The 22,845-nt window shown below is 53.5% G+C and overlaps 1 protein-coding gene across 4 annotated transcripts; it reads right to left on the bottom strand.

The window, feature by feature from the left end:
• Positions 1 to 1,076: 1,076 nt before the first annotated feature.
• On the bottom strand, positions 1,077 to 18,775 carry KLHL25 (kelch like family member 25). 4 transcript variants are annotated; one of them, XM_032194924.1, is made up of 3 exons: positions 18,682 to 18,775; positions 6,437 to 8,263; positions 1,077 to 2,327 (listed from the first exon to the last, which is right to left on the bottom strand). In XM_032194924.1, the coding sequence occupies exon 2, from the start codon at positions 8,244 to 8,246 to the stop codon at positions 6,477 to 6,479; it is 1,770 nt and encodes a 589-aa protein (XP_032050815.1). In that variant the 5' UTR covers positions 8,247 to 8,263; positions 18,682 to 18,775; the 3' UTR covers positions 1,077 to 2,327; positions 6,437 to 6,476. The 4 variants fall into 4 exon arrangements, with proteins under 4 accessions (XP_032050815.1, XP_032050816.1, XP_032050813.1 ...); XM_032194925.1 differs by lacking the exon at positions 1,077 to 2,327 and adding an exon at positions 4,539 to 5,985; XM_032194922.1 differs by lacking the exon at positions 1,077 to 2,327 and having other exon boundaries at positions 4,539 to 8,263.
• Between the last annotated feature and the right edge of the window lie 4,070 nt (positions 18,776 to 22,845).

Below are 22,845 nucleotides of genomic sequence, written 5' to 3'. Positions count from 1 at the left end.
CGTATCAAAGCCAGCCTGTCGCAGAGCCTCCGAGCCGGTATTTAAAGTCCCAGGGTCCTGTGTGAAACCTGAATCAACAGAACTGAAAGGGATTTTATTCACACACTCCCTCTCTCCCTGTTTTTCATCCTCCTGCTCATCCAGCAGTAATTTCTGGGCCCTGAACTGGTTTCTCAAAGGGCTCCTTAATGAGCTTTTGCTATGGGGCCTCGCGCTCAGCTCTGCCCAGCTCATGTCCGCTCCCCAGCCGGCTCCAGGGACACGGGGACACCTTCCCGGCCTCTTCTACAACCACAAAAATCAGGCTCCAAACCCCTTTGAGCCTCCATGTCTAATGCCCAGGGGTTGTTTTGTGTCCCCATCCCTGCGTCCGCTGCTAGTACCAGTGGGCAAACACAACAGTGCAGGATCATCCTGCTCTGTCTGGTGCCGATATATGCTGGTAGGTGCCCAGCAGCAACCCCAAATCTCTCACATCCCTCTGGAACAAAGCTGGAGCTGTGGGGGAGATCCCGGAGCCCTCCTGCATGGGGCTGAATCCAGCCTCGGGCCCCTGCGATTTGGGGCACGGCTGGGAATCCCATCCCGCCTGCCAGCAGGGCCCCTTCTCAGGAGCTGCAGCAGCAACAAGAAGGCAAATAAGGAACCCAAAAGTGGAAATTCTTCTCTTCTTCCTTAAAAATGGCCGCTTGCTGTGCAGGAGCATGGCAGGGCCTGGGGCAGGCCCTCTTGGCCTCCTTGGCAGGCGTTGTGAGGCCTGCAGGGTCTCCTCCTGTCACAAGGGATGCTTCATTCCCAGCCCTGCCAGCTGGGGTGAGACACTCCGCATCGTGCCTCAGTTTCCCAAGCTCTGACGCTACAGTAATTAGGGCCAGGCCGGCTGCAGGAGGCTGGCTGCGAACCACCCAAGCCTGTTATTACTCCTCGGCCCTGTTATTAGACCGAACTCCAACTCGCTTAGGAATGAAGAGAGGACTCCTGTGAAAAAGGCACAAATGGTTTCCCAGATCATCATTTTTATTAAAGTTCGCAGGCAGCTGGAGGAAAAAAAAAAAGAAAAAAAAGGAAAAAAAAAAAAACCTACAAAATGTAAATAAGTGTCATTTAGAGCAGTGTAGAAGGGCTGTGCACCCAGAGGGCTCTTCCCGGCAGCAAAGGGCGCTTGCAGCTCCTCAAAGGCTTTGTTGTTCGAAGCACACAAGGGCTTTCAGTGCGTTGCATCATCCCGCTGGCCAGGATACAGTGCTGCCGAATGACGGGGAGAAAGGCAAGCCCCGGGTACCCACTGCAGGACACAGCTGAATGAGGCCAGCCCAGAGCCGTGTGCCCCCGTGGATGGCCAGAAACCCCGCAGCTGACCCCAGGGAGCACCCAAATGTCCATCTGGGATGTGTGGGAGAAGGGGTTCCCTCCCCAACCCACCCCTCATGCGCCCTGTGCTGCTCCTTCCCTCTGCTCTCCCTTTGAGGATAAAAGAGGCAAGAGGCCTCCGAAGGCCCCGAGTGTACCCAGCCACGCAGCCAGCCTCTGTTCCTGCTCGTTTGCTAATTACCCTCACCCACACGCTGTTTGGAGAGTGGGAGAGCACGGAGGGGAATCTCAGAGAGCTGCTCAGAGCAGGCAGCAGGCTTTATCCGCCGGGGCATCTCGCCGCGGTGCCGCAGTTTTGGCACGCTGGCAGAGCGGCGGCGCGCGCACCGGCAGCTGTGCGCGGGGAGCTGCCTGGCCCCCGGCCCACGGCGAGGAAGGAGGGGAATAAAAACACCAAAAAGCTCCACAAAGCAAAACCAGAGGCACCTGCCTCGTTTCGCCAAGGCACCCGGCACTGCAGAGCTCCCACGCTGTGATGTTTCGGCTGGGCTTGGCACGGCTGGGGGGAGCAAGGTGCTCTCTACTGGGCTCAGCCCTTCCCTTGGCCCCCCTTTCCCAGCCCCTTTTCCTTATAAAAAAAATCGCCTCCACGTCACCCAAACAGCAGGGAGCACCAACAGCAAGCTCACTGCCTACAAAAATCAAAAATAAATCTCTTAACCCCCCCATGACCGAGTAACATAAAGCACCTGAGGGTGCCCCGGGGGACGCAGCCCGGTGCACATCCTCATCTCCCCGCTCACATCGGGCCACCAGCATCCACCAGCCGCCCTCCCCATGCCCCCCGTGTCCCTTGTGCCCAGCCTGGCAGCGACAGCCCGGTCCTTTGTGTCCCCTGAGATACCAGGGAAGGATGTGAGAGGCTCCTTGGTGTCCTGTGCAGGGGGACAGGAGGGGACTCGGTGGCTGTGCCGGCTCCAGCAGCGAGGAAGGGGCCGTGGATGTGATGCCGGTATCTGGGGAGGGAAAGAGAAAGGTCATTAATCGCCACGTCGCAGGCTCTGGGATACATGGAGAAAGGGTTTTGCATGCTGGCAGCTCCTGGTGTCCTCCCCTGACTGCAGAGAGAGGGGCGGGGGGGGAGCAGTCAGTGTGTTTAGGGCCATGAGCATGAACAGAAAAAGCAAACCAAAAAAAAAGCTTTTTTGTTTTGCTTTTTTTTTCTTTTTCCACCGGTTCCTCCAAAACCATCCCTACGCCTGCTGCTTCCAAGGGGTTGATTACCGCAGTCTGGGACCGAGTGCAGACTGCACATGTTTCCATCTGCCCAGGGTTAGGAAAAGCCTGATTTTCATTGCCTTTCCTCCCCGGGCCAGCCACTCCCTTCCAACGCTGCCTGATAAACTGGCTCGGGAGACAACCAGCCGCCCGCCCGGCAGCAGCGCTGCCCTCCCTGCTCCTCCTGCCTCGCTCTTGGGCTCATGCAAATGCCTTTCCCTGGGAGCCATGACAGAAACCGGCTGCGACTTTGTTCCGGCAACAACAGACAGGTTTCTAGCACCTAGCAAGCGGGTTAGGAGCAGGGAGGTTTTTCCAGAGGTTTTTCAGCTACTCTGAGTGCTGCTGCAGGCACCCGGGGCTTGTGCAGGGCGAGGTGACCAGCGGCGAGCTGGACGTGGCCGGGGGTGATGCACGGCCCCAAAAACCCGCGGCTTCTTACATGGCGAGAGCTGCCCCAGCTCCATGCAGAAGGGAAGCCAAACCCGTGCTTGTAAAAGGCTTGTTATCTCCGCCGTAATTAAATAATCAGGAAAAGAGTCATTGAACAGATCCGACGCTTAGTGTGACCGCAGCCTGGCAGTACCAGAATATAGCACTGGGCCTGGCAGGCTGCCGAAACCCTCACGGGCACTTTGGGGCCAAAGTTCAGCTTTTCGGTGCCAGAAGAAAACCAGCGCCTGGCTGCAGCCTCCGCCGCTCAGTGCTGCCGCCTCTGCCCAGGGCAGGCGGGAGGTTTTGGGGTGCCAGTACCGGATCCAGGCCTCCACGGGGCACGGCAACGGCTCTCGGCTCTGGGATGTGCCCCAGGAATCAGAGCCCGGGAGCTGGTCCCGTGGGCGTGCAGGGGAGCGTGCAGGTGTGCGGGTGAAAGGGAAGCTGCTCGCCCCAGAGCATGAGAGCCCGCAGCTTGGTGGGCCAGGTTCTCCCCAAAATTGCAAGACCCAAGAGCCGAGTGGGGCAGAGCTCCTGGCTGGGTTTCACTTGTATTTAAGAACACGGGGCGTTGTAGTAGCAGTGTCTTTATTTTGTTTCCCCTTTGCAGCGATTCACTGCCTTAGCCGCCATCCCTGGGGGAGCACTGCAGCTACCTCATCCCGAGTTTAACCCCACCGTTAGCCCAACTTTCTGCCTCCACCCAGGGCAGAGAGGCAACGTACGAGCAGGTCCCACCAGAAAGCCCCCCGGCAGCACCAGCTCCACCGTTTCACAGCAGCTTCGTGGCCGTGGGCAGGCTTCCAGGCTGTGTGCCCCTCATCGTGCCCCAGCCCTGGCACTACGACATCCATGTCACGGGGCAGGGGCACCAGGAGCTCCGTGTGAGGCTGGCCTCAGCTCCAGCTGGGGAGGTTTGGAGGCCAAGCCCTGGGAGAAACAGTTCCAGCTGAGCAGTTTTATGCTTTAAATTAAAAGCAGGCTCCGTGCTTTAACATCGATGTTTTTCAAGGATGTGTTATTTGGGTCTTGGGGCTGGTGTGAAAGCAACCTCGCAGGTTTATAGGTGAGATTTTGGTTTTGGTTTTGGCCCAATGCACAAAATACTACTTCCTACCAGACGATTGCCCAGCTGAGGAGCATTCCCCATATGATGAGCAGGGGCTGCCTGCTCCCAAAGAGCATCGGCACCAGGAGAAACCAGCAGGGAAGGTGCTGGCCACCCTGCCTTTGGGCATCTGCTCTGGAAAGGAAACCCTATAGGGAGCAAAGTGTCCATCACGGCACCAACACTGGTGCTGTGGGAGCTGCAAGACAGCAACCCCCTGCCTCATGCACTGGGGGGTGATGGAGGAGCCGCAGGACCCTGTAGCCAGCTATCCCAGCTATTCATGTTAAAAATAAGTAAAAAAATGTACTCTCTGGAAAAAAATCTCACTCATGTACGTTTCAAATTCTTCTTTTAAGCAATGAGTGGAAATGAAGCCAGGAAAGCACACAAAACCCTTACACAGTGACTTTTCACCAGCTTTATTTGTAGGTTGGCATATTACAGTTTCTAATTCCCTTGTGCTTGTGCCAGGCTCCAGCATACAGTGAAAAATATCACATAACCCCCCAAAGATCTTTATTAGGTCTGAGCAATCCCAATACAGCATGGAGGAAAAAGGCAGGAGAGAAAACATCAAAGCTCTGTGTTTTGGGGGACTGATCTTTCTTCGGTGGCTGAAGAACCAACTCTCACCTCAAACCCTTCCCCATTCCTATTGCCAGCGGTGTGGCTGGTGTGGAGCTTTAATATTCAAACGCATCTGCTACCAGAGAAAATTAATTTTCAGCTCTAGGACAGCTCTTAAAGGGGGGCCCCATTGACCCGCACTGAAAACGATGGAGTCCTCACACTGCTGGCTGCAATATTTAATAGCTGAGTGGCAGTTAATTAGATTACTGAGCCACTGTGACAGATGCTAGGCAACGCCTGAGGAGGAGAATTTGGAAAGGCCATTATCTTCCAGCGCTGTGAAAGTGCTCAGAAATCTCCTTTTAACCCTTCCCACTCTTGCCACTGTGGTCCAGCCCAGGTTAAAGTCCAGCCTTTTGCAAATCAAAGGCCAGAATAATGCCCTGGGTGCTTTTCTACCTGAGACAAGCAGGAGGTCACGTTGGGCAAACGCCTGGTAGAGGTGCCAGGAGCTCCTCTTTGGTTCCCGGCTGGCATCCAGAGATCGTGAGGAAATGCCTGAGCACTGCAGTAATTCACCCACTGGGTGATTCCCAGGTACACCGAGTGCAAAGCGGGGAAGTAAGAGGGTGTTAGAGGCACTGGGCAGCACTCCCTGCTCTGTTAAGTGGATTTTGATGAAGATACAGAAGAATTTCCCTCCCCATGGTCCCATCTCCCAATAAAACTTTAAGCTCATCAATCCTTTCCCCGGAGGCGAGGGTTTCCCAGCCGGGAGGCTGCAGAGTGAAACGTGCAGGCAGAGCTAGCAGAGGTGTTACAGACTTGCTGGAGAGAGGACAAGGAGAGCACCGACACCTCTGCTTCCACAATGCAAGGCGAGAGAGCTTGTGGCCTTCTCCTCCAGCTACATCTCGGCACAGATCAGTGATGATGTGCAGAGCTCGCTGGAGGAGAACTGGTGAGCAGAACGGTGACCAAACATCACGCTGGGGAGGTGAGGAGGAAGCAGCTGCCCTCTGCCAGCAGTGCCAACACTACTTCTGGGCACGTGAGAACCAGAACCACACAGGACACCAGGAGCTTCCACCAACCTTCTCATTCCCACACAGCCCAACACACCGATAAACACGTTCTTCTGCTGGTTCCAAACCCCCTTCCCTCCCACTCAGGTCTCACACACAAGTCTCAGAAGTTCTGATGTAACAAGCAACAGCTTGGATATTAAATAAACACCGGGACCATCAAATGCACTGAGGCTTCTAAGCTTCTGCTACCCACTGAAATGTAAATACAGAACATAAAAAGAGACTTGGGACTCTCCAGCATCCTAGGGGTCACTTGCCTACATATTCAGCAGCTCCAAACCAACCACCCAGATACCAGTATTAAACCACTGAGACTTCTTCTGAAGCATGTGTTGCCCTACTGTATTCCAGGTCTCAAATTTAAGTGCCTTTAGGAACTGTAACCCCCTCAACCACATGGGGACAGGACGTATTCTATGGTCATATCCACGACAGCAGGCGTGGATGAGACCACCTTGAAACGATGGAGTTTATTTTTCAGCACCGTGGAATTTATTTTTCTTTTTTGGTGTGATGTCCCTCCCGCCTTTAATGTGCCTTTCTCATTAAAAAGCGAGTGAACTGGAACCTGTGGCTTGTGTGCGGTGTGTGGAGATGCATTTGAGGCAAAAGAGCAAGTTTCAGTCTTAGAGGAGACCCTTACCTTACTGAACTCCTGGCTACGAGCCCCCGAGCCCTGCCCCTCATGACGGCAAGTGCTTCCAGGTGCTGACGAAAGCCGTGGGGATGAGCGAGTAAGGCACCGTTGTGATACAGTTCCACGTGTCCGACATGGGGTCGTAGCAGTCCAGCGTTTTGCACCTCTGAGTCCCGAAGTAGCCCCCCACCACGTAGAGTTTATTCCCCGAGGCCAAGGCGTGGCAGGACATGCGCTTGGCGGTCATGTCCCCGATGCGCGTCCACTGGTCCGTCTCGCAGTCGAAGCGGTAGGCGGACGCGGCCGTGAACTCCGTGTCCCCCCCCATGATGAAAATCTGGCTGCCCAGGACGGCGGCGGCCGTGTAACGCCAGGGCTGCGGGCACTCCGCTTTGATCGTCCACCGGTTCTCGAGCGGATCGTAGCACTGCACCTTGGACACCATGTCCCGGTGGATGCTGGTGCCGCCGAAGACGAAAAGCTTCAGCCTGGCGCTCACCACCGCCGCGTTGCTCACCCCGTCTCTCAGCGGAGCCACCATCATCCACTTGTTGGCCGTGGGATCGTACTTCTCCACTTGCTTCAAGGACACCGAGGGCGACGCAGGGAAGACCCCGGCCACTGCCGTGTGCCCCCCAACCACGTAGAGGCAGTTTTCCAGTTCAGCGGAGCCGTGCCCAAAGCGAGCTATCAGCATGGGGGCGGCTTTGGACCATTCCTCGTGGACAGTGTCGTACACCCACACGTCTTTGGAGACCCCGTTCTCCGAGCCCCTGCCACCAGTGATGTACACTTTGCAGCCAATGGCGCAGGCGCTGAACTCTTTCCGCGGGCTCGGCAGGTCTGCTTTGGGGATAATTTCCTTCGCTTTTTGATCCACTTGGTAGATCTTGTCGCACATGAAGGTCTGCCCTCCCAGGATCAGCAAGGTGTGGCCGGCTTTGCGGGGCCTGGCGCAGGGACTGGTGACAACGCCGTCGTTCTGGAGGATCTTCTTCTTGCACTGAATGGCTTCGTCCAAGACAAGCTTGTTCCTTTCATCCACCATGATCAGGTCCTCACAAGCCAAGGCCTCCTTGAGGCATTCAGAAGGAAGCAAGGCCAGGCGAACGTTCCTCAGCAGCTCTGGAAGATAAGCCTTCCGCTCATCTAGATCGTATTTCACCCACTGGAGGACAGCCTTAAAGACCTTCTCCTCATCCTCAATTTCCAGCTCGTCGCTGGAGATGAGGTCCAGCAGAGTGTCCTTGGAAAGGTTGTTGAAGTCCTCGCTCTTGTGAACGGTCTCGAAGTTGACCAGGCACATCCTCCAGGAGAGCTCGTAGAGTCGGCGGCACTGATGGGCGTCCGAGAGCAGCATCATGCCCAGGCAGTTGGAAGGGTAGAGGTTCTTCTCCAGGAACTCGGCTGCTGCGTCTCGGACGTCGTGGAACTGCAGCATGTCCCCAGCCTCCAGGAGGGACTCGGCGTTTTCCTCGTTGATGATGATCCGCGAGGAATAAGCGAAGTCCAGCAGCAGCTCCAGCACCTCGGGATGGAGGCTGTCGTGGAAATTCACCGTGTCGTCCAGGCTCTCGCGCAGCCCGTTGCTGAACATGGCTTCGAAGTACCTGCTGGAGGCGGCCAGCACCGCCCGATGGCAGGGGAACGAGCGGTTCCCTGCCCACAGGGTGACGTCGGTGAACATGCAGTGCTTCCGCAGGGTGTTCAGGTGGGACAGCACGCAGTCCGGGTGGGAAGCTTTGTGGAAGAGCAAGATGTTCATGGAGCCGGTGCTCGTCCGGGATTTACGGTTCTCGTGGACGCTGACTGACATGGTGGCAGCTCGACAGCCTGCGGAGAGACGAGCAGAGAAAGGATTATTCTTTTTTTTTACACACCCATTTTTACACACATTTGCTCTCCAGCCCTGCTACACCGTCAGAGGACCTCAGACACGAAGCACCAGCGGGTACCCGGCACCTCCAGCACCCTCCTGCAACGTGACTCAGGCTGTACAAGGAAAGGCAGGGGCGTGAGGGGGGAAGTCTGCTCCTTGGTTTCAGCAACAGAGCAGCAAAGTGAAGCAATCAGAACCCAAACTCGAGGGTAAATTGTCTCAATGGCCCCTCCAGGGGATTGGCAAACCGCAGAAGAGTATTTTTCCTTCGAAAACAGCATTAGGAGAGCAGTCTATCCAGGGTAAAGGGCACCAGCCTGTTCTTGGCTCGGCACAAATCAGGTTTGGCTTCTGATTTCCATGAAGATTATTGCAGCTTTAGGAAAGGCAATTGCTACTGGTTTTATTTGTGGAATATCAAGCTACCGGCACCAGCCCAAAGTTCTGAACCACCTCTACCAAAGCCTTTCATTGCAGTTTTTGTTGATAAAACTCACGAGACATTCTCGTGACTTCCAACATTTTCTGTACATATTCACATCACAGAGAAGGATAAAAGAGACGGCTAATTTATGGTTTTTAACAGACAGGGAGAAGGAAACACAACGCTTTTATAAGCTACTATTTCATTTAAGTGCTCCATGCCTATGGAAGAAAAAGCCTTCGGACCAATCAAGTTGGTAGTGATGACAGAATTCAAGTCGCTCACTGTAAAATATTTTAGCCAGCCCAATTTTTTGCCCTATGTAACTGAAGTAGGCAGACAGATAATGCACACAGTCCTCTCGTAGGGCAGAAAGTCAGCACTGAAGTTGATAGCACAACTGTCCTGAGGTTTGAAAAATGAGTGAAAAAAAAAAAAAAAGAAAAAGCCTGAGATGTAAATGAGGAGTGTGATTTTTTCCAAGCTTGATGCACAAAGATGCGCTGAGGGGAGGGAAATGTGACTGTGAAATGCACAAAGCACCTGAGCCAAGCTGCCAGACACGGCACAGCAGCCAGAAAGCCTCGGCTCATTCAACACCGCCGAGCACACCGGAGCAGCTCGCTGGGCCCTGCCGTGACAGCAGGTAGAGCGAAGCCAGGGCAGGCACTACAGCAGATGGCATTCGTGCTGCATTCAAAGAAGCTCTCCCTGGCTAAAAAAGGCAGTTTGGGCTAAAGACAGGGACAAGTCACAGAGCTCGGTGGGGTCAGACCCTTCCTGGTAGCGTTTCAGCACGTCTGTTCAGGTGCACAGGAGGTTGGGGTCCTGCTGGCACGAGGCAGACACACAGCCACGAGCAGTAGCTGCATGCTGGGGACAAGTGGGCATCATCCTCAGGAAAAAGGGGTTGCTGAGAAACAGTACCCAGCTCAGATGATTCTCCCCTCTTACCCCAAAATGTTTTTTTTAATTCCCTTGCCTAACACATCTTCCCCAAACCATCCACGTTCTGCTTTGCAGGCTGGAGACACGAGGGCTGAAACCCCACGCCATCCATCCCTCCCCATTCACCTGATTCTTTAGGAATCAGTAATTTGGCACACGCAGAGCTGGCAGGGTGCTTTTTTGGGGGCATCTAAACCTTTCTCCTTTGCAAACCTGAAGTTTTAAAGGGTCTTTCTCCTCTGCAAGCTCACAGGCTGCCTTCCCCATCTGCAGGATCCCGTGGAGATGCCCAAAATGCCACTAGGCAGGCTCGGGGTGAGACGTGAGCCCTGGCACCCGTCGGCTGTCAGCGCAGGGACTCAGGGCAGACAGGGTGCTGAGCCCCACGGGGATGCTGGAGGCTTGCGACACCGACCCCGCCGAGACACCACCCGCCCACGGATGACCTCAAGCAGGGGCTGATGGCCAGATAAGGGCTTGAATCACGCTCTGCTCACGCCTTTCATACCCACCCCATGGTCCTCCGGAGCCTGTATTGGACAAGCGTTTGCGGGTGTCTCTCTTTCTCCCCCAGCCACTGTGAATTATTGAGGTCCCTGAGACCTCGCTCATTCCTCAGGGCTGTGTTAGAGCCCAGGGAAAAAGGCTTCTCCATGCCAACTGGGGCAGAAACAAGTGCTTATCTGAGCAGCTACAGCTCCTAATGGCAGGGCAGCAGCATTGCTGGGGATATCTATGCTGTGCTGGTGCACATCCCTCACCAAAACCCCTGCGGTTTGGAGCTGGGGCTGCTGAGCTCGTCTCATTTGTGATGGGAGGCTGTGCGCAATCGGGGCTCCAAAACAGGAAGGAAAAGGCCCCGACAGGAAGGAAAACGCCGTCACCGAGCAGCCCAGGAGCACTCCGAAGCGCATCCCGAGGAAATGGTGTCCAGCACCCACACCCAGCCCAGGGACAACGCTGATTTAAGAGGCTGTACGGATTCCTGCATCAAAGCTCTGCAACGCTGGACTGAGGAATACAAATGAAACATTTATGAGGCTGCTAAAAGCTATTGATTTAGGCTCCTACTCCTAGCACCTCAGAAACCACCCCGCCATCACTCCTGCTTCCTCTGCTCACAGCTCGGGTCACGTATTCAACGTTAACCTTTGATTTGCTTATCCGCAGAAAAATTAAGCAATTTATACAGGACGGCTACGGAAACAAACAAAAAGATTACGGGAAGGCAGCCCCATTTTTATTCTGACGCTCAGATTAGAAAAGCCACTAGACAGAATGGAAGCAGCAGGTCGTTTGGGAGAGAGAAATGTCGGTATAAAAGCTGCAGCAGAGCTGCTGTGATTATATATATATATTTAAAAAAAAACTCAAACAACAACCATCCAACCTTCAAGCACCTAGCATTTAACATCTTGCCCAGGGTAATGAAATATTTCTAACCAATGGGTAATGAATAGGGCAGAAGTTGTTGGGTTGCAGGCCGGTCCCCATTAGGACTGCTCTTCATGTCACCGTGTCCCAGTGCAAGCACCAACTGGTCCCCAGTACAGCCGCTCCAGTTGGCCTCTGCTGGAGCTGAGTGGTGGCACTGGCTGCCACTGGTCACCAACAAACCGCCACGCAAGCAGCCTCCCAGCTCAGGTGTGCGGCCATCTCACCAGCAAGGCTTGCTCCTATTTTTTCAGCAGCTTTCAAAACGAAGTTGTTTTGAGGGCAAACAATGCAAAGCACCTACTTTTTGAATCCTACCGTATCTGGGCAGAAGCAGGAAAGTGGTAGCTATTAGTCCTTCCCCCATACAAGCACACCCCAGTGCATCTTGCAGTCTACAGGGAACCTGGCACCATTCCACACCTATCAGGTGAACAGAAACTGCAGGCACGCAGTTCAGCTGGAGGGTTTTTTCCAAATCCAGTGGCACTAAAAGGATCTTCTCTGCTTTTCGTGATGCACACAAGCATACTGCAATTTGAGCAACATTTCCCTGCCGTGATGAGCAGGCTGGATCCATGACACGTGCAGAGCAGAATTTAGCCCCTCCTGCACTCCTCATTTCCCTTACCCTGCCACTGAACTAAAGAGAAAAACCAGAACTGCTCAGGACGAGGAATATCTCAAAGAATAAATATAATAAATATTATATACCAAATATTCACTGTGAAGCCTTTTAGAGGATCTTATTGCATGCACAGGCAGATGATAACCCTTCTCCCGCGGGGAGGAGGGCAGCAGGGCATCAGGTTTTTGACAGCTATCCAATGCTGTCTGCTGGCTATAATATTCCCCTGGCTGTATGAAGCTTTTGTACGGCAGATACAGGAAAGCCAGGATTTTTTCCAGCAGAGCAAGATAAGGGCGCTTTGGAAATCCTTCCCACACGGGGTAGACAGCAACCCAGAAGGAGGGTAGGAGCTGGATCAGGGAGAAAAGACCCTTCTGACCTCAGCTCAGGAAGAAAATGCTGGAGAAAATATCCCCAGCAGCCTCTGGACAGGACAAAGCTGGCAAAGAAAACACGGTGGGAAAACAAAACCTCAGAGCTGGCCAAAGTCCCTGCTCAAGCAATGGGCACAGTTCTGCCCGAGCACTTCTTGCCTCCTGCAAACCTCTGCAGCAGCAGGCGGCCGTCCCTGAGGCTGGTGGGTCACCGTGTCGAGGAGCTGGTGCTGGTAACTGAGGAGATCCTTGGGAAACACTCTTATCTCTTGAAAAATCCAAGCAGCACTTAGAAATTGGATACTTCCAAGCTGTCTCAGCTCCTGGTTTCCAACCACAGAAGATCTGCATACAAGAAGAGAGCCCAGGAGCACTACTGATATACGACCTATATTTAGCCAGGCTTGGGGTTCCACCCTCCATCCTAAACCAGCAGAGTGCCACAAATCTCCGCTTCATTTCCCTATCAGCAGGGGAACCCCAGCTGCTTTGGCCAAGCTGTCTGCACCTTGTGAGCTGACTCGGTTCTCCATCTGGGCTGGACCAGCAGCTGTGCAGGGGCTGCATCTCTTCCCAAGTCACCCAGCTGAGATGCTGCTTCCCTTTAAACAGACAATATTTGAGAAAGAATAAGTCCCCAGAGGGACTTCGGGGATTCAAGAATCATTTCTGCTTAGAAGGGGAGAACTACAGTCTCAGGACCGTAAAGGTTGGCTAAACACCAACAAAGAGCCCAAATCCCATGAACCGAGGCTGGCTTTTTGTTTGCCGAGCAGACTTTCAGAGAAGCAGCAGGCAGAACACATTTCCTTTTTGCCTTGCTCAACCATGAACTATTTAAAGCAGTAAATAAGTAAATAAATAAGCAGTAGAGTTCCCAGCTGGCTCCCTTCAGGAGACTTGGAAGAAACTCCCTGGGCAGCGGCAGAGGCTGGAGAGCTGCCTCCTTGCTACGAGGCTCCGTTTCTTCAGAGTGCTGGGATTTAGCACGAGCTGGTGTGCACGCTGTGCTGGGGACTTGCAGTAGGATTTAAATGCTACCCGTGCAAATTTGAGATCAGAGCTTTCATCATTTCCTTTTTGATTTACTCAAGCTCATTTTGGCTGCTTTCATTTTTCCGGCCACACGGCTGCCAGCAGATACTCTGAATTCAGAGCAACCAGGACAGGAGCCATCACCCCTCCATGGGCACCAGGCTGGGACACGCCACAAACACACCATCACACAACAGGACTTTCAATATCCTTGTGATCTGAGCCTTACTCTTTCACCCATCCAGGTGACTTCACAGATCTGGAGATTGTGCAGGAGTAGAGAGGAAGTTTGGCTGCCTGCACATACAATAAATCAATATGACACCGGCTTGCACTCTCCTTAATGAGCCATGGGTGTTGTGGCTGATTTTGCAGGGTGGCAGCCTTAAGATTCATTTTTTCCCCTCCGATTTCACAATGTCAGCCCTCTGGGGTGAAATGCCATCTCAAATTCAGACAAAGTTCCACTTCTCTCTATAAGCAGGGAGATAAATTCTTGACTTACTAGTAAGTTGCTCATTCTCTTGTTCTGAATATTGGTGCATTTCCAATGCCTTCATGAACTGCAACGCCTGCTGCTCAGCTCCAGCTCAGGACAAAATTACTGCTGCAGGAGAGCTGATTCCCCTTTTTTACTCTAGGAGTTGCAACCTAGAAATGTAAGAAGCCGCCTGCGGTTTCATCTTGGTGGGGGAGAGCTCCTTGCAAAGCTGCTTAGGACAAAGAGCGGTGTGGCAATGCACTGCCGAACACACCCCCCAGTCCAGCCGTGTTTCAGAAGCACGGAAAGCAATCGCTGGGTGGAGGCTCTGTCAAAATGTTTGAGGAGAAGGAGACTCCAACACATGCAGGCTTTCATCACGTACTCAGGGACACAGCTTGAGTTTCAAAAGCAGAAAAAAAAAAAAAAAAAACAAACACAGAAGAAATGAAAAGATAAGCGGGGAACGGAGGTAGGAAATGAGAAAGGGGAAGGAACAAATCTGAAGAGCTTTTCCAGATGCGTTTCATGTCCCTGCAAAACACGGTGGCCTATCAGGTATAGAGCTCGGAGCTGCTAGAAATGCTCGATGCTAATAATGCCCCTCTGCAAAGAGGGCTTGAGATGAAAGGAATAAAAATAGCAGCTGGCATTTAGCGTAATGCTGTGCTCGGGGAGCGCGGCGCCTGGGCTGCAGCCAGGTGGGCAGCCAAGGAGCTTCCCCGCATCTCCTCCGGGAAGCCTCCTCTGCTCTGTCCTCACCTCGGCGGTGCTTGCGTGCAGGCTCTGCTCTCTAATAAAGGAGGCTTCGTCTCCAGCAACGCCTGCGAATTTCGTGGTTTGCCCGTGTCAGTCAAATTGGTTCTCCTCTGCAGGATGACTAACGCAGCAAAGATGCGACCGTGATTTCTCACCCTGGAATTCAGGCAACGTAACCCTGCTGTGAATCAGGGGCAGCAAAGCTGGATTTGGCCTCCCTGACAAACTCTCGTTGTTTCATCATATCCGCAAAGGAAAGATAGTTATCCACGTCCCAGCCCCCAAAAGCAGGATTTCAGATCCTGCCCCAGCCTTGGAGAATGGGAGGCCTCTTTATCATTTCTTCTCATTTTCTCACTTTCTAGTCTGGCCCGCGCATCCTAGACAGAAAACAGAGAGACCATGTGAAAGGCTCCTTCTGTTGGCTCAGGCAGAAACTGGGAGGTTTTCCAAGGCCAATTCTGTAGGCTCCAGGAGATCAGATTGTCTGGAGAAGGTCCGGGCACGTATCTGAACGTCAGCATGCTTACTAAAGCAAATCCGAACTCAGAAACTCGGTCTGTCCATCGCCGTTTCGTATCCCGTTCCCCACTCACCATCTCTCCCTTTAAACTTATGCTCCACTCTGAGCCCAAAGTCACCACAAGAATCTACTGAATGCCACTTCCCATAGAAATCAAAGCCAGTACTTGCAAGCTGGACCAATTAGTGAGGTTCTTGTTCTATCCTGCAAAAGCACCGGTGAAAGGGGCAGCAATGCCCAAAACCTACAAGAGACAAACTATCAAGAGCCCAGGGAGATCAAATTCCAATCAAAATAAAAATACGTGTAGGAAACTTGCTTTATGCGCAACAGATGCAGTTTTATTTGCAAACCAGGTATTGGACTTGCTACTCCACAACTGAGTTACTCCATAAATCTTCTTAAGCTACCTGTGAGGCAATCAAATAAAGTTCATGTTCACCACTAAGCTCACTGGCTTTGCAGTCCCTGGGAACACCACACCCTCCTACAACCACTATCCAAATCGGGATAAATAATGCTTTTAGCCACAGTTCAGGCTCCAGACAATAGCTTTTCATTGCTACGCCTTAACCCCAGTGGATCCTTTCAGAGCCCGTGATTCATTTCAGAGGCTGCTGTGGGGTTTTGTCCTCCCCGCCTGCCCTCCAGCTCTGCTGGTGAATGAATTCCCTTCTGCTAGATCAATCACAGTCGTTTCGCAAAATGAATGCAGGGCTGCAGAGGAGGCAAGTTTTCAGTCCCGTCTCCCATATTATGCCCCAAAAAGGCTCCAAAATGGAGACAATCAACTTGATTGCAGCATCTACCCCAGCCCCATGTGAGCAGGAGAAAGCCCCTTTTCAAGCAAGGCAGCTTGCCCATGCGCTGCACAGGGAAAAGGCCTTCAGTACTTCAGACACAGGCAAGCAGAACCACATGCCACTTCCCAGGGAGAGTTTATAGGATGAGATGTGGTGCGTGCCAAATTAATGCCAGAACAACCACTGGAGCTGCTGACTGCAGGGAGCACGTCCCCAGCAGCCTCCCACCCTCTCTGCAGGCTGTGCCCAGCTCCCAGCGCCGAGCCTGGCAATGCTGCTGGCTCAGCCAGCCAGAGGAACCGGAGGCCACGCCACCTACCCTCACACCAAGCAGGTCTGTCTCCCCGCTGCCAGGGCAGGATCTGGGTTCTGTGCCCAGCCAGGTAACCTGCTGTTTGTTTCGTCTTCCCTGCTCCTCCGCCAGGCAGATCTCGGTGCAGCAGCCAGGTTCAGGGTGCAGGAGTTCACCTGCAGCTCTGGCTGGAGCTCAATACGCCACGCGATGCCACGGAGATGGGAGACCCTCACGTAACTGATCAGCTGCTGATGCTGGTGGGCACAAAGCCGGCTTGCAAACCACTGACAGATACTCAAGGGTGTGAGGCTGCAAGACAGGACATTGCTCATCGCCCTCTGGCTCTGGACAGAAGGAACAAAGGTGACACCCATCTCTGATGTTTTAATTTCAGTACGAACAGCATCCAACCCCATACTCAGCTTCCACATCCCGGAGCTGAATGGGAGCGCTGCAGCCAGCCAGGCTGTCCCAGGCATCTGTGCGTGCATCACAGGCAAACCAGAAGGACTGGCAGCCTGCTACAGTAATAAACTTGCCTCACCACAATCTGGCAGGCTGTCATTTAAAACTGGTAGTCTCTGCAAAGTCTGATGGCCAGCAAGCAGGCAGCAGCTACAGGACAAGCAGCATTCCCAGGCTCGAGTGACAGGGGGAAGACTGAGCAGCCCCCTCTGGCTGAAGTGATGCTAATGGTCACTGCGGGGATATGAAGTCGATAAAGAAAGGCTGACGTGATGGTGGCTAAAGGTCAGCTCAGGCACTCGGGGCGACTCGTTAAAGCTCAATGCATCCTGGCTGCGCTCCTGCAGCCAGCGTTTTATGCAACCCCAGCTTCATTTCCTGCAGTCGATAGAAGACTGGAGCACGGCTACTCCTCGCTTCACCTGCTGACACTACTGCTCCCCACACACTCCTTCCACAGGCCCCCAGTGCCCACTGCAGATGTCCCAGGACAGCTCTGCAGTCCCTGCTCCACCACCTTGTGCCCACCTCCCTGCTCAACCACCCTGTGCCCAACACCCTGTGCTCATTTCCCCACTCCACAACCCCGTGCCCACCTCCCCAGAGCTGCCCCACACACTCTGTCCTCACCCCATCACTCCCCAAATACATTGCTAGCCTCTGCCACCTTCACAGCTGGCCCCATCCTGCCCTCCCTACTTCACTCGCCTACCTCCTAACACTGCGTAAAGCCTGGCTGCGAAGGAGGAGGACCTGAGCTCCTGCAGACTGTGGTTACCACTGTAGGACAAAACAGGTACCGTAACTCACCCGTTAATACATCCAGACTGACAGCCACACGCTCCCTTCCTGCCCCTGCCCCTACGAGGCCATGCCCAGCACTGCTCCAGCCCTGGAGGGACCACCTCGTGCACCACCTCATCTTCATTTTAACACATTTGGAGGTGTCAGACAGCATCGCCCTGTTCCCAAGCTGCCTGCCCTCACAAATTTCATCTGCCTCCCTCCTGCCGTCCAAAGGTTCCCAGCTGGCCTCATCGCCTCTCCCAAACCACATCAGGAGCCCGGTCACACCGCCTGCATTACCCACGCCTGCCCCAAACGCAGCGTGGGGACCTACCATGGGACACATTTCATGATGAGGCAGGAGGACCTGGCACCGCAATTGCCACAGACCGGAGAAAAAGGACAAAAAAAGGGGCAGGAAGTTTGGGTTCCCCAACGCTGAGGTTGTTTACAGCCTCCTGTCTACCTCGAGGCGCTCCCGATTTGCTTCTGCAGCAAATTCCCCTCCGGTTTTAGTCCCGGGAGCCCTGCGCCCACACCTTCCCTTCGCAAACCTTCACCTCTGCCTCTTCCCCAGGCGCGTCCTTATCACGGAGATAAGGCCCAGCAGGTGGACGAGGACACAGAAGAGACAAAAAGATGATTTGGGGTCAGATTTGATAGGAAACAGCAAGGAGGGCACGGCAATCGGCGAGGCCCTAGAAAAGGTCCCACATCCCTAAAGAGGGGCACGAAGAGGTGGGGAGGGGAAATAAGCGGTGCCTGAGCCCTCGGAGATGTGGGACACCGGTATGGGACCTGAGCAGGGATGGGGAGCACAGTGGGGTTACGGGCAGGGGCTGGCCAGCAGCAGGCACCAACCACACACACACAGCGGGTGGGAGAAAAACGAATGAAAAATTGTTGTAAGGCAGCGGAGGGATGAAAGTTGCAGTGTAGAAAGTTACAGCGATGCTCGCTGTGCTGGGACTCGGGGTGAGTGTTTATAGGGTATTTGTAGGGTGACCATCTGTAGGGTGACCGCGGTCCGGGCTGTTGGTGGGGACGGTTTGGGGCAGGGAGGCTGCGGGCAGAACGCCTCCAGGAGCCCCCAGCGCTGCCCTAACGCCCCCAACGCAGCGGGGATGGGATGGAGCGGGGCACAGCACCGCGGAACCCGCCCCAAACCCGCCCCAAACCCCTTTTTGGGGTGCCGGGGAGCTGCGGGGCAGCGCGGGGTGGGGGCACTGCAGCCCCGCGGAGCCCCACGGCGATGCCCGCAGGGAAAGCGGCGCCCCGCGGCTCCCCACTCGAGACCCTGATGCCAGTTTGAGGCTTTTGGGTCTATTTGGGGTCTTTTTGGGGTCTTTTTGCTTCCCCCCATCCCCTACCCGCACGCCTCCGAGCCCACGCGCGCTCCCGCGGCTCAGCTCACCGCCTCTCCCGGCGTCCCGCAGCCCTAGGGTGAGCGGACAGCCCGGGGCCAGGCCGACACCCCGGGGCCGCTCCCGGCCCACGCGTGGCCGCGCTGCCCCGCAGCCTTCCTCCTCCTCCTCCTCCTCCTCCTCCTCCTCCTCCTCCCGCCCCCGCCCGCGCGCCCCCGCGCCCCCGCGGAACCGTGCGGCCCGGGGGCGGGGCCGCCGCCGCGCCCGCAGCCAATCAGGCGGCGTCCTTCCCGTGACGTCATCGGAGGGCGGGGCCTCGTGAGCGGTGGGGTGGGGAAGGGGAGGGTGGAAGGGCGGGGGCGCGGCCAATGAGGGGAGAGCATGGCGGGGAGGGGCGGGGGGAGGGAGGGAGGCTGCAGGGTGGGTCCTAAAGCCCGCCCGCTCTGGGGGGCGCTGCGGGGGTGCGTGGGGATGAGGGGCGGCAGCGCTGCTGAGCTGGCCTCGGTCCCCGGAATCCTGGAGGCGCTGGGGTTGGAGGAAGCCGCCGAGGGCACCTGGTGCAGCCGTGCCCACCACCAGTGTCACCACAAAGCCGTGTCCTCAAGCACCATGTCCAGCCTCTCCTTCAACACCCCCAGGGATGGTGATGCCACCACCTCCCTGGGCAGCCCGTCCAAGTGCCTGGCTGCTCTTTCTGACAGAAATGTCTCCTCGTTTCCAGCCTGAACCTCCCCTGGCACAACCTGAGGCCATTCCCTCAGCCCTGTCATGAGTTACCTGTGAGGAGAGGCCAGCCCCAGCTCCCCACAGCTTCCTTTCAGGTGGTTGCACAGAGCAATGAGGTCTCCCCTGAGCCTCCTCCAGACCAAACACCCCCAGCTCCCTTAGTGGCTCCCCACAGGACTTGTGCTCTAGGCCCTTCACCAGCTTTTGGACATGCTCCAGGGCCTCCATGTCCTTCTGGTAGTGCGGGGCCCAAAGCTGAACGCAGCACTCGAGGTGCGGCCTCACCAGAGTCAAGTACAACGCTCACGTCCCTGACCCTGCTGCCCACACTACTGCTGATACAGGGCAGGGTGTCTGCTCACCCCACAGCCCACCCCTGGGTGCTGACCCCACTGAGTGCCCACGGATGGGCTACTGAAGGCCTGGCCCATGGCACAGCCTCCCCTCGCCATCAGAGGCCTCCTCCAGCCTCCCACTGGCACCTCTTGGCCCAGCCTCGCAGCCACGGCCCACACGAAGCTTTGCCCACAAGGCTGGTGTTATGGCCACAGGGCAGGTGGCTGCTGTGAGGATTTACTGGAGCAAAAGCCCCCCAAAATTCAAAACTTATCGGGAAATAAATCCAAAAACAGTGAAATAAAGGCAAAAAACAGTCCCTTCTTCCCAGGTTGAAAGAGAACACCATCTACAGCTGGCACTGGCTGTGTATAGTAAATAACAAAGTACACCAAAGATGTGGAACCGTATCAAATTCCTGGGTTTTGGGAGCTGTGTTGTTCCAGGTCATCACAGTTTAACTCTTAGAGTGTCGCTGCTGGCTTCCCAGCTACAAGCACAGCTACTCTCCAAGGGCCTACAAATTGTCCTGGGGCTTGTTAATGACTTTAATGAGCTGCTCAGGAAGACAACAGGGATTTGTGCAATAGGCGGGTGTGGTGGCATCCAAACGCATCTGTTAGACAACAACAACGTGAAAGAAAACTGATTTTCCTCTTTGCTGCTGAGTTCCACCCAGCTGCTCCATGAGTATGAAAGCACTGTGGAGCAACGTGAGGTCATGTTTCTTAATTCTGAAAGACTTTCAGGGTGCTCCTACAAAAGCAAAATCTTGTCCCAGCAAGCTGTGTGGGTGAACCCAGCCTGCCTTCTAAACTGACAGTCACAGGGACCTGCAAAGCTCTCTGCAAAGCTGTGGGTGAAAAGATGCTGCTAAGGTATAATGCTAACACTGATCTCCAGGTATAATGGCTAACACTGATCTCCCACCCACCAGCTTTCTGGCTGTGCAACAACCTTGGTCTCAGTGCAACTGCTCCTGACTCAGGCCGCTCTAATTCCAAATACAGCAGTGTGGCTAAATTCCACTCACTTGCACATCATGGACAAGTCATGTGTCTGACGGGTGATCAGAAAGGTGGCTGGCAGATGCTGCAGTGATGGGCACACCAGACCCAAGGCCTGGCAAGTCTGAGAAGAAGAAGTTGAGCCAGCCATCTGAGAAGGCGGGGGGAGCATAATGGCAATGCTTAGTAGTGAAGAAAGAAGCCTTGGCAGATATTTTAAAATGTTTTTAAACCTCTTGTTAAAGAGAATTTAAGAGCTAAGCGTGTATAGGGAAAAGAAGCTTAATTTAGAATGACTGTTAATACCAGCTTCTTACATACGATACTGGCCTCAAGCATCCCTGAGGTTATTTAAGGGACTAGTGCTGTGGTTACGATTTCAGCGTATTGGGGGAATTCTCTTGCACTATTAAACAAATCATGCCCTACATTGGCCTTTGGTTTGATGTACATAATGTGTAGGCAGTGTTAGCCAGCTGGGGGACAGGGTTCTACAACTTGTTGGCATTTTGAAAATAAATTGGAAAACTGTTGACTGAGATTCCCTCCCTTGTCATGACCTGTCAAAGGGAATAGGGGTTAAATACTTTAAAATTCGGAAAGAAAAAAAAAAAAAAGAATCTGAACTTTAAATAAGTAGTGTTTACCCTGTGGCTGCATTTGTTTAGCAGAACATTAATTAGGGATGGAACATTTAAACATTTGCAAAGTTAAACGTTTAATCTGACTTGTTATAGAAAACAGCCCTAATTTCCTGGTTCCCATTAAATTCTCACTTTACTGAAGGTAGACAGTCCAAAGGTTTACTCTACTCTGCATTCACTAGCTGCTTCTATCCATTTATATCATTGATCTAGTTCCTGAGGGAGCTGACTAAGTAGGTGATGTCTTTTGAAGAAGGAGGAAGGACAAAATCTGGCCTGCAAACCATGTTAACTTCTTTAGACCGTTTGCTGTTTTTCACCAAACATTTCTATCCTACAATATCCAACTGTTCAAGAGGTTAAATAATAAAATGTATACCTAGGTCATTGGTTGTAGTCCACCACAGGCCATGCCACAGCCAGCTAATGGCTGCTCAGTGGTCTGTGTGAAATTAGGTTAGTGGGTTTCAAGCCAGACACTAGTTGATGGATGCCCCAAAATCACTTATCCAGTTGGTTTACTTGTTGGCAATCACAGCAGGTTGGCCAAGGACTGAAGAGGCTGTGCAAATTCAGCAGTTGCCCAAGGCTGAGGACAGACAAGATTGCTTGTGAATACCCTGTTAGGAACACCAAAAGTCTTCAGAGAAGGTCACAGCACAATGCTACAACTGCCAGTGCCTGGGGACGTGGTATCACCTCTAATGCAGCTATCCAGGGAGGTGGTGGTATTAAAGGTAGGAAAATACCACCAAAGAGACCCCAGGAGAGGCAGCTTTGAGGTCAAGGAGATGAGGCAAGGTGGCAATGGGAGTCTTGATCAAGGCTTTCAAACTTTGGCTGGTCCTGCACGGGAGAGCAGGCTGCAGAGTTGCCAGTCAGACTGAACCAGCTTAGCTTTCCCTGCACTAACAATAAAAATCCAATCTCTCTCCCTCTCGGCCTTTTCCTCCCAATGCCAAATTTAAACAACCTTACTTTTTTGGCAGCAGGAAACTTCACAATTAAATATAGAAGCAGAGCAGACTTTCAGATGGAAATTACAGCAAGGGAACAACAGATGGCATTGTTTGCTGGGCTCGAAAAGCTGCATCTGCTCCTAGAAGAAATGCTAATCGGAGCTTAATTAGGCATTCAGAAGGAACTGTTCACCATCCCCAGGACAACGGCCATGTGTACATGATCCTGAAAAACACAAGGAAGTAGATACAAAGTCATCAAAAATCCTCCCTGGACCAAGCCCAAATGAAGTGCATAATGTGATAGGGTAACCCAGAGAATTTCCTCATGCTGAAATCTATCCAAACCACTCAAAATAAAAACGTAACTGGCAAAGACTTATTTCATTTCATTTGCAAGTGGTCAGTGATTTAGTTTTGGGTTTCAAAGCAAACAATTCTAGCATTACATTGGAATCAGATCCTACCCTAAGTGCTCGCTGACTCTCTGAGGTGTGGCAAGATTAAAGGGTAGCCGAAATCTTTACAGCGAGTACCGCAAG

Source organism: Aythya fuligula, chromosome 11 (genome assembly GCF_009819795.1).
Source record: "Aythya fuligula isolate bAytFul2 chromosome 11, bAytFul2.pri, whole genome shotgun sequence".
Classification (NCBI taxonomy): domain Eukaryota; kingdom Metazoa; phylum Chordata; class Aves; order Anseriformes; family Anatidae; genus Aythya; species Aythya fuligula.
The sequence above is the reverse complement of the archived record's forward strand: the minus strand, read 5'-3'. Positions and strand labels throughout refer to the sequence as shown.

What these genes read in the sequence shown, in the direction of transcription:
- KLHL25 (XM_032194924.1), bottom strand. Translation starts at nt 8,246, where the DNA reads ATGTCAGTCAGCGTCCACGAGAACCGTAAATCCCGGACGAGCACCGGC.